At 40.4% G+C, this 11,541-nt stretch overlaps 1 protein-coding gene across 1 annotated transcript; it reads left to right on the forward strand.

The window, feature by feature from the left end:
* The first annotated feature begins 2,013 nt into the window (after nucleotides 1-2,013).
* Nucleotides 2,014-6,520, forward strand: mat2ab (methionine adenosyltransferase 2Ab). The gene is made up of 9 exons (XM_086174159.1): nucleotides 2,014-2,242; nucleotides 2,866-2,943; nucleotides 3,040-3,162; nucleotides 3,265-3,377; nucleotides 3,453-3,596; nucleotides 3,682-3,900; nucleotides 3,984-4,166; nucleotides 4,259-4,392; nucleotides 4,931-6,520. Exons 1-9 carry the CDS (start codon nucleotides 2,143-2,145, stop codon nucleotides 5,031-5,033), a joined length of 1,197 nt encoding a protein of 398 aa, XP_086030285.1. The 5' UTR covers nucleotides 2,014-2,142; the 3' UTR covers nucleotides 5,034-6,520.
* The last annotated feature ends 5,021 nt before the right edge of the window (nucleotides 6,521-11,541 follow it).

An 11,541-nucleotide genomic window follows, 5' to 3' on the forward strand; every position in this document is an offset into this window, starting at 1 on the left:
ATTTGATTGTGTTTGCATGGTTTGCCACAGGACATACTGTACATTCCAGTCATGTGATTTTTGTGCCGTAAAGTGCTGTTTCTGACTCCTTTTTGTCATACTTGTGACTGTGAGAGTAATCAGGAAATCAAAGTAAGGACAGTTAAAAAAAAATTAAGAAATATTCCATGTAAGCATTAGATGAAGATATCGTAGGTCATAAATTGGAAAGTATTTGAATCATTTCATAATGTAATTATGTATTTTATTTATTTTTTGAAAATGGAAAAAAAGACTGTACATTTTGTTTAGAGTAACAAGTTAACAAGATTAAGATTGTTAGAACTTTGTCATTCTCTAGGTTATTTAGATAAGTATTCTAAGTACTGCAGTCATGGTCGGTGACTATTGTGAAGTCTTGAAGAAATACTCTGTCTACAGAATGTCAATGTTTTATTGTGTGGCTGAAATAGAATATTAAGTATTGAAATGACAAATGTGCAGTATGTTATAAAAAAGACAATCTATGCCGCAAAGTTTATTTTACATAGATTATGTATTTATTTTCTTTACTTCTTAAATGAACCTGAATTCTGCTGGCCAGTGAGGGAGAATTATTTCAATGCAAATGTCAAAAAGATGTTTCAGAGTATTGATAATTATTTTCTTTTTCTATTTTAGAACCACAAAGAAAGGGTCTGATTCATTTGCATTGTACTAATTTAAAATCAATTGTTGCCTCTACTGTATGAGATGTAGAGTGTTTATTCTACATGTGTTTGTATAATTGTGACTGAAATTGGCTAATACAGAAAATACAGCAAGCTTGTGAGATACTCCTTTGATTTTATTGTCAACATCACATTTGAAATAGTCTGTAAACATATCCCCTGGGAGGTGAGAGGATTTAATTGTAAATATTTTTGTTTTCCAAAATCTGCAAGATAATCTTTACTTCTACTGTACTCAAGGATAAGTGTCTGTGAAGGCCCTTCGTCATCCAGGTCAGGGTCAAATCTTATTGCAGCACCTGGACTTTCTCTCCTTGAAGAACTTTTCACCTCTCTCCCGAGGCAACTCTTCAGTTCGTACGTGAGATTTATATTTCTGCTGAAAGGTATGAGGAGCAACACGAATGTGGATTTACTGTACCCAAAACACAGAGACCCGACCCAACCCAACAGTTTGCAAAATGACTCAAGTTAATCTTAGCAAAACATCAAAAATGTTCCCATAAAATGCACATAGAACTGCTGTTGTTCTTAAGCTAATTAGTGCAAGCATACATATTTCCTCTTTTTCAGCAAGAAAAGTTAAAATATTCAACAGTATTTAAAATTCGATGCGATCGCCGTTGGTGGTACAGCTTTTCAGCCTTCAGTGAAGTGGTCTGTTTTATAGTACATTGGGGTATGTCGGTTTTTCTAAATGTGGCTGATAAATGGCACCACATCCTGCACACAGCAACAGCAGATGCATCTTACATCATGCTTTGGACCCTGAAAAGAGAGTGCTCAGCCTGCAAATTCATGGTGACCAATGATCACGGCTCTGATGCAACACCAGTCTAGTATTGTATTCTTTCGTTTACCTCCCAAGCAGAATAGTGCCATAAACCGAGTGATCGTCACACTGACTCAATAAACTACGACCCACTTCAAGTATGAAATAATGCAAGCGTGATTCACGTAATCTGTTTCAGCAATTTTTAATGTAAAAAAAAAAAAACATATTAGAACGATATCGACGATCGAAATTTAATCTCGCGTCGCCTGCTGATAATGAATCACTAGCAAGACGTATGAGGGCGAGAATCGTTGCTTCAATTAAAAAAAAAAAACATTACAAAAACATTGTGGGATTCCTTGTCAAGGCAGTAAGATGACAAGGCTTTTATTTGTGTTTGGATCGTTTCATTTTATCATTCCCAACGACATTCCTTGCATTCCTTGTTACGGCGCCCCCCCAGGCTCCCCGGTTTTTTGGTACGGTCCAAATTTGCGTCACGGCAACGCTTAAAACAGGGTGCTTTGCGGGAGTTCGCTCGGGTTCGAGGATCGATACGCTGAGACGGAGCTCTAGATATCCGGCGACAATAACATCAGACTCACTCCAACATTTAGATCGCAACTCCTCTTCTCGAAGCATCATAGCCCGGATTTTATGAAGATGATGAACGGACAGATGAACGGCTTCCACAACTCCCTCATTGACGAAGACTGCTTCTTGTTCACGTCAGAGTCCGTCGGAGAAGGACATCCCGGTAAGAGCAACACGCCGACGCTCTGATGGTTAAAATAATACGCAGTCCAACTGTCTTTTTTGAATCGTGCTAGGTATAAATTAAATAGCGCTGAATCTATTGGGAATTATTGTGATGTCGTGACTATATTTGTTGGTTCATTTGCTCTCACCAACCAAACGAACGAACGGGTCGGGCCGGTCTAGGGACCACGCGACACTGGCTAATGTTAGCTAGCCATCTTTTGCTATATGGATGTCGACCGGTGTTTCGGCTTTAAACCTTCCGTTACGTTTTCATATTTTTAAGCATTTTCTACCGCTTTGAGTGTTTACGTCCGATTTCCGAACAGTAGTAATACTTGTTTAATTATACACGCCACTCGGAACACAATATAAACGTTTGCGTAGACGGTTAATACAGTATAGGTTTTCCTAAAGATGGCGGCTTGCCGGGGAATTGCTTTCCTCTTAAGTAGCCCCGCTCTAGTCGCCGGTTAGCGGCGCGCGATCACCCGCCACACGTGTGGATGATGAAATGGCGCCGAGCCACTCCCACCGAGAACAGGACGCCGGCTCGGTGGGTCCTACCGCTGCAGTCTGCTGCTGATGCAAGCGCTGAAGGATGTTGCATCCTCTTTTCAGACAAGATCTGCGACCAGATCAGCGATGCCGTTCTAGATGCACATCTCAAGCAAGATCCCGACGCCAAGGTCGCATGTGGTAAGAACATTGTGTTCCCATAAGTGCATGAATATGGGTACTTGGGGAAAAAGGTTGGTACAGTAGAAATGCCTTACATCTCATTTCCTTGCACAGAAACTGTTGCGAAGACTGGTATGATCCTGTTGGCTGGTGAAGTGACATCACGAGCCACAGTGGATTACCAGAAAGTCGTCCGTGACACGATCCATCAGATCGGATATGACGACTCCTCTAAAGGTGAGGCACACGTTATATTTTCAGAATGCCGGCTTTAGGCTTTTCAAATTCGTACATTTGCCTCAACCCAGCATTCTCTCAAAACATGACTCTTTCACATAGGCTTTGATTACAAGACCTGCAATGTTCTTGTGGCCTTGGAGCAGCAATCTCCTGACATTGCTCAGGGTGTTCACATTGACCGCAACGAGGAAGACATTGGAGCTGGTGACCAGGTTGGTTCTTGACCTCTTTCTGTGATAAATTGTTTTTTCCATGTCGTTCTTATTCTATTTCATTTTACTTCAAAGGGACTGATGTTTGGGTATGCAACCAATGAGACCGATGAATGTATGCCACTCACAATCATCCTTGCCCACAAGCTGAATGCTAAGATGGCTGAACTGCGACGCAACGGTACTCTTCCGTGGCTCCGGCCTGACTCAAAGACCCAGGTATGTATTTTTTGATTTAAAAATGAAAATAGTGTTTTTGGCTTACTATGCCTTTGACTCTTCTTCATATCACCTTCCTGCACAGGTTACAGTCCAGTACCGCCAAGACCGCGGCGCCATGCTTCCTGTGCGTGTGCACACAATTGTCATCTCTGTTCAACATGATGAGGATATTTGCCTGGAGGAGATGAGGGATGCCTTGAAGGAAAAGGTCATCAAGGCCGTTGTACCCTGCATCTATTTGGACGACGACACCATTTACCATCTTCAGCCGAGTGGACGATTTGTAATCGGGGGTCCACAGGTAAATAAGATAAATAATGGTAATGTGGCTACCAAAAGTAATATAAACCTTCCTGACCAATGACCCTTTTTCTCCATTTACAGGGTGATGCTGGATTAACGGGCCGTAAAATTATTGTGGACACTTACGGTGGTTGGGGGGCCCATGGAGGTGGAGCTTTCTCGGGAAAAGATTACACAAAGGTTGATCGCTCAGCTGCTTACGCTGCTCGCTGGGTTGCAAAGTCTCTGGTGAAGGCTGAACTTTGCAAGAGAGTTTTAGTCCAGGTGAGTGTTAATCCAGTAAAACACTCTTCAGAAAAATGCTTTCCAAGGATTCCTTCATCTTAATGAGCGTCTTCACGTTTGTTCGATATCAGGTATCCTATGCCATTGGAGTTGCCCATCCACTGTCCATTTCCATCTTCCACTATGGGACGTCCCACAAAAGTGAGAGGGAGCTGCTTGACATTGTGAAGAAAAATTTTGACCTCCGTCCCGGAGTAATTGTGAGGTAATGTATGGCCCCTGTAGCCACACACTTTTAATTGAACTGGCACACCCAGGACCATTTTTTTTTAGATTTGTTTTATTGCTTTCTCATTTTGGTTACACAGGACTTGTCTTATAAATCTGATTTGCATGACAAAGGCTGCAAGAATCAGAATTCAAACTTAGTTGTTTGAAGTCCCAATAAGAGCAAAATCATATCCCATGGTAGTGATCATGGATCAATAAATTTCATGAGTTGCAACAAATCCACGGGATCTCCAGTCACCGGAATTGCTTTTTTCTTTTTTTTTAATATAGAAAATAAGCTATTATACCCAATCATAACCCAAGGGATTTCTGATTACTCCCACAACTATGCCTATGCAACAGTAGGTTTCTTTTAAAGGCTGAGTCTGGTAAGTGGTGAAACCTCAAAGGTTTTTGCCACATCTACTAGGTGGGATGAAATGGCCTGAAGATTCCAGGCATGGCTGCGAAAGATTGCATTAATGTGATTACAGGGCTTGACTTCTGCTAAATGTTCTGATTATGTATTCCAGGGACCTGGATCTGAAGAAGCCCTTGTATCAGAGGACTGCGGCGTACGGCCACTTTGGCCGAGACTCCTTCCCATGGGAAGTGCCCAAAAAACTCAAATACTAAACCTGTTAAGCTTTCCCCCCCAGGCTTGTTGGTGTATACTACAGAGAAGCCTTCTAGGTACTGGGGATGAAAGGCCTTTTTTCTTCTCATAACACAATTCATCACGTGACCCTCCCACCCCCACCCATGTCTTTTTATTTGCAGTATCACACTGGGTCCTAAGGCATGCATCAGAAATGTGTAGTTTGAGTCTGCTGCTTTCCAAGAATTTTTGCTCCGGTTCCCCCCTGTCTTGGCATTTCCCTGCTTGTGCAAAATCTTGAATAGTGTCGCTTCAGCTGGAATTCCATGTGTCATTATTGCCAGTCTTGTGTTCAGTGTCACAGAGGTGCCATAAGGCGCAATCCCTTATTTACTGGTGCTATTGCCACATACGAGTTTCAAAATCTAAAGTGAATAACAAAGCAAATCTTGACACTAAGTTTGTCTGATCTTCAACATTCCTCCTGTCATTCTGATCATTATCTCTGACCCAGTTTGTCAGCTTTCTTGCTTTTGTCTCCTTAGAGGATGCTGGAATGGCACAATTAAATGTGAGGGTTATTTAATCTAAAATGCTATGCATTTCAGGCTAGAAAGTGAGCCATGTCCTAATTGAAACTCTTAAGAGGTAAATACCTAAGCAGACCTTTGCTGTTTTCTGACGTACTACAGAAAAGTCAGAAGCTGCTGTCACCGCTTTGGTCTACAGAGGTTTTGGTCATATTACATGATGGAAAAATGAGCTTGCTCATACATTGATACTGATTTTAAACAGTCCTTTTTTTCCTCTTTTGTTAACTTGATGTGACTAGAGTCCCATCACTCCATAAGTATACCGATGGCAGGTGTAGCTACAGAAAAACCTGGTGCCCATCTTTATCCTTAAAGGAGTGTGTTCTTTTGTCACGGTCTTATTGGCTTATCAAACCTCAACACTATTTATTTGTTCTCTGAAACTCGGCGTGGATACAGAGAAGCCGACGTCTCAGAAGGCAGCTTTAAGAACTTGGTTAATAAATCTTGAATTCCTTTGGGCTTGATCGTTTTCATTGTTCAGCTTGGGGCTCCAGAGTGTTGTACAGAAAAGCTTTGGGTTGCCTCAAACAGAAAATGTCACTGACGAATGTTAACTGTTCTACATCTTCCTTCTACTTTGGAATGCAGATATTTTTACATGAGTTTGTTTTCAGATCCCGTACTAAAGTATCTGCAATTCTGGCCCGTGTTTGTCCAACGACTGGATGGTAATAATTGGTTGGTGTAGTACAGAGAAACCAGCCGTGTTTACATGGCCATCCATCGTGCTGGACGGTTCCCTTGTTACCGCATGGAGATAATCTCCCATGGCTACAGTAGGTGTAAGAGTGCCTTTTCCCTTCCCTCTCCTCCATTTACTCTTCCCTCCATCATCATGTTAACCTCCAAAGGAACAACTATCTCCTGTGTGGTTCATGTTCGGATTGGGCATTCTCTTCATGCTCTGTAATAAAAACAGCTCTCTCCCATTGGCTTGTTTGGTTTTGGTTCTTTTTGTCCCCCTTATAGAACTTATACGTGTTTCCTGTAGGAACAGGTTTTTATGCAGAGTGTGGTGATGAACAAAACATGAGTGAGTCCCCTTTTTTAAGTTAACATATGGATGAATTCGCTTAATTAAATAAAATTCTCAAGTGATCTCAGCCTCATTCTCAGAGCACTTCGCTACATGACAGGTTTTAGCCACTGATGCAGAGGTTTGGGTTAGGTCTTTAGATTTGTAAACGATTGAACCATTGTTTCAAATGTAGGATTGACCCAAGTTAAACCATCAATAAATACCACCAGACAGTGCAGGGATCAAAAAGTTTCCCATCCTGTGAGTAGCTTTTTTTTTTTTTTTCCCTCAACCACCGTGGTTGCTCTGAGCATCTGCCACCATGTACACAGTACAATTTTTTCACCACTACCCTACCCCAGAGGCATTAGATCAACCAAGAAAAGGCACTAATATCCAACCATTTGGAGGTTAAAAAAATGTTACTTTCCCAGACTTTTATTTTTTTTCCCTAAAGTTAGATTGTAGATGATGCATATTGGTGTCTGAATATTTCTTCTGCATGATGTATGACAACACAGATTGAGAAGTATTTCAGTTGGTCATAAAACAGGAGTTTGGGTCAGTTGGATTTGATAGGAATGCAAATTCACTCCAAAAAAATGTGGACTATATTGTTCAAGCACTATTGCATATGCCAGTTTTTGCAAATTAAATGAAAGACTGCAAGTTTGGAGAGAAGGTCAAAGAAGGCACATGGAGATGGTAAAGTCATGTACAAGGATTGTGTGTATATATTGGAAGAAGGATGCTGGGGTTAAAACCAGATGGGAGGTCCAAGGGATGACCAAAGAAGATTTCTGGAGTGTGGGGATATGAAGTTTGCTGATGTGAGAAGATACAGAGAATAGTGTTAGATGGAGGAGGTTGATCTGCTGTGGCTACTCATGACCTGAGTAGACCAGATAAAATGAAGAAAAAGACTGAGACATATGCTGGTCTGGGAGGTTCAGCTGTGAATGCTGGCAGATTGAAACCTACCTGCTCTGACTTCTTAGTTCTGTGTTCACATGGACTAATAACTGCACTCCAGCCATTTTTTGAATTCTACTGCAAACTGACGCGAACAATCATTGTAAGGGTGTGGTTAGAAAAAAGACTGAATAGATAGGAAACGCATGTGAAAATAATCACGGGTCCATTTCTGACATCAGAGTTGACTGTGAATTAGCAGTGTGGAAAAACAACCTTAAAACATGCTCACAATTCGTATGTACAGTATGTCTGTCCTGGCCTCCCTCCTGCTGCCAGTACCTACCTATTATTTTGTAACATGATAATGATTACTAGGACGAAATTAAGACCAGGTGCGGGGTCATGTGGTTTATGCAACTGCAGGAACCCTGGGAGTGTATCTGCCCGCCCAAAATGACTATGTCTATGAAATACAGTTCTGCCTGAAGGGGAGGATCTATTTCCTGCTTTGGAACACGACATGGAGACTCTCCAAAGGCCACAGTTTTTACGTAACATGATAATGTTCTCATTTTAAAAAAACATTTTCTTTAATATAAGTCATTTTTAATATCCAAACAGTAATAACGCTGATACCATTCGGTATTTCCAGTCAAATCCTCTGCATTTAATGCTTGAGTCCAGCGGTGCTCAATGATGCAGGTAGATTCAAAACCATGAGCCTGCTGCTCAGTGTTTCTCGAGAGAATGTTAACTCGCTGCAATAACACAAGCTTGTACATTCTGGACTGAAAGTATTTTAAAATACTTCTTCTATATTGATAGTAGTTACTACTTGTTATTTTATCATTAAATACTTGTTTCATTCAATATGTTAATTTTTTGTGGTTTCTTTCAGACATTCATTTGTTATTTTTTCCATGGAGACAGATTTTAATTGTTCTTTGGGTAACTCTTATCCAGTTCAGTGGAATCCAAAGGGGTCAAACTGAGCCCTGGCTTGATATCTGAGTTTAGATACAGTGGAAGAACGTGTTGCCTACGTTACATAGCCTTCCATAGCTGTGTGTTGACATTTTGCTGCTGGAAACCAAGCACAAAGAATCCTTGAGCTTCTTAAAGGCTATCATTATATTCACCAAATGATGATAATTTCCCTTAATCAAGAAGTCAAGGGCAAATGGCAAGGCGTGTTTTTATGCAGTTTTTCTGGATCAGACACACGTGAAGTTAGTCTTTAAAGAAACCTCTTCCTTTCAAGATTTTGCTGCCAAAGCTGGAAAAAGGGGTGCATTTATTCAACACTGGGTCAAAAGGAAATGGTTAGATTTGAATATGTCTGCAGAAATAGGTTCATCACAAAGTTCCAAAAAGACATCAGTGCTTTTAATCTTTGAGAAAAACACAGGTCATAACAGTTGTGGTATGAGGTGCATGCGAACGAGGAACGAGGCTCAAGGTTAGACAAGTAGCTGCTGATTTGATACGCTAGGAACATTTTGGCAACGGCTCCTTTGAGTCTACTTGCCTTCCGCTTAATCCAGCATTCCATTGATTTAAATAACTTTTGCAGGTGATGGCACGGGACACCTACTAAATGCACTATTGAAAACTCAGATTCAAACTATTCCTCAGCAATATCAATTAAATGTTAATGCATTTCCAGTCGTGTTCAGTCAAATTGTGTGAGCTTTCCTCTGTCACATACAGTACTTGCAACTGCAACTGAAGATGTGCTTTTCAATACATGCCATCCTTCTCTGCAAACCCAGCAAGTGATTTGAGTCAGTACATTGTACGAGTGCTTATAAGGTATTAAATTTTGTTCAATTACTGGTCATCATTTATTTTCATTTGACTGTTGGTCTATTTGTGTCCCTGTAAGGGTGTATTGAGTTTCAGTGTGTACCGAAATACTGAGTGCTCTAACATTGAGAATTTAAAAGTAAATATAGTGTTAACTAATTTTAAAGTAAACAGGAATTTCACTTTCTCAGGTGATGTGTGCATTTGCAGATCATATAAAGTCCAACTGATTTACTGCACATCCTCTTAAGGACTTTTGGATAGGCAGCAATCATAGCAAAGAACATAAAGCCTGAGTATGTCATACAGTCATACAGTCATACAGACACAAAAGCTATCCTAAAGCTGTAAGTATCTGTCCTCGCTTGGACCTCGCTTGTTGAGCATGTGTTCACAGTGTTAAAAGGCAAACCACACTTTTGCTTTAAGAAAAAAAGGACACACAAGACATTGGGTATATTAATACTGTTATAGGCCCTAATTAGAAATAATCCCTTTTAAAGATAAAATTTGAAAACAAAAAGGGTAAACAACTGAATACTTCAGAGTAGCTGTGACCAGCTGCTTTGAGCAAAACAGAAGTCTGTTCAGAAGACAATATCACAGTGACTTTCGTGCCATGTAGTGTCCAGCAGCCATTCCTTTTTTTAATCAAAAATGTCAAAATTGGTCCCACAAACATCTCATGATGTTGGTGCAAAGTGTTGAACAAACCAAGGCTCATTTCACATGCCGACTCAAAAATATATTGGTCTTTTATTCATAAGAACCCTCTCCAGCAAAGGAGAAGATTCCTCCAATAAGCAGTTTCTCTATAATTAGCTTCTTTTCCTGTGTCACATAAATCTAGTTGGCTATACAGATTAATGAGGAGACTTCCTTGTCATCCACATGGGGTTGTTGCACCCTCAGCAGAAACAGTGTCACTTTAAGAGAGGGATACTCTTGCGTTTAACATAGTTTTGGCCCTCCCTGCACCAAAGTAAGACATCATGCACTTACCCAGGTTAAAAAACAAGAGGACCATATCCATTAATGCTAAATACCAAAGGCAAGAGATCCTGTGTACTTTGACTAATGTGAATATTTCTACACATAAATGTTGACAATGAAAGTTCGGTTAAATAGTAATTCGGACTCCTAAGTTGAAGGTAGATGATCCCAGACTGCTAACGTCAGTGTTTTATGAATACTTCTGTGAACTGGATAAACGTCATGGCAGTTTATCAAAGTACATCACTACAGTTACAGTGTATCAGGTTATAACTGATATTTATGCTTTAATCAAGTAAGACCTTAAGTCCTGCTTGTACTTGTCCTACCTGGCTCAGTTAAACATCTATATTTAACTGCTTGTGGGGAGTGTAGGGCTCACACTGCAACAGCTCTGAAGGGGCCATTACAGCTTGAATGTATTGGATGGTAATGAGAAAAGTCCTGCAAGTCTTTGAGTTTTTTCGGGGAGTGCAACGCCATCGCACGTAAACGTGTCATGCACATATGCAAATCATTTGAAAAAAAATGAACAGCTGTAAAGAAAAACGTCAATTCCTCACATGACCAAATCAGACAGTTATGTGGAAATATTATGTTTAGGCATGGAATGTGATGTTTACAGGGATCTTCAATGTCACCACAATTAGCACGCCAGTGAGCAGAGCATTATGCAGACTTGTAACAGTGAGAAGGGCAGGCTCAGATCAGCTGTTTGCTCAGGATCAGCAGAACAGGGTGGACAGCTGATGCAATATTTTGTAGACATTGCATTTGACGTGCAGAAAGGTCACATTTCGAACAACCTTTTCCAGTGATGCCTGCAGCTCATGGTACCCATCATGGGTAACATGCAGAGAATAAGGGGAATGGGGATTTAAAAAAGTATTCAAACAAAAAACAAATGAACTGAAATGCTAATGGTGGTTTATGCCACCACTGAGTCATTGTTTGATTTAGCAAGCTTTCTAAAAGTTGAATTTGCTGTCATGTATTCAGTTGATCAATGCCCAAGAGTTTTCTTAATTTGCCTTTTGCATTTTGTAAAACACTGCAAGTTTGATCTTAGGTCAATGACCAGTGTTATGGCGGGTAGGTACAGTAAGTACATATCGGACACGTTTGTAGATTTAATGTTGGGTCTCGCATAATCATTGAAATGGGTAGACATTCAACCTGTACAATTTAACAGCTGGTTATTTTCAGTTTGTACAATCA

This window comes from Fistularia commersonii, chromosome 26 (assembly GCF_037954325.1).
Source record: "Fistularia commersonii isolate RoL2024-O1a breed Wild chromosome 26, RoL_Fcom_v1.0, whole genome shotgun sequence".
Classification (NCBI taxonomy): Eukaryota; Metazoa; Chordata; class Actinopteri; order Syngnathiformes; family Fistulariidae; genus Fistularia; species Fistularia commersonii.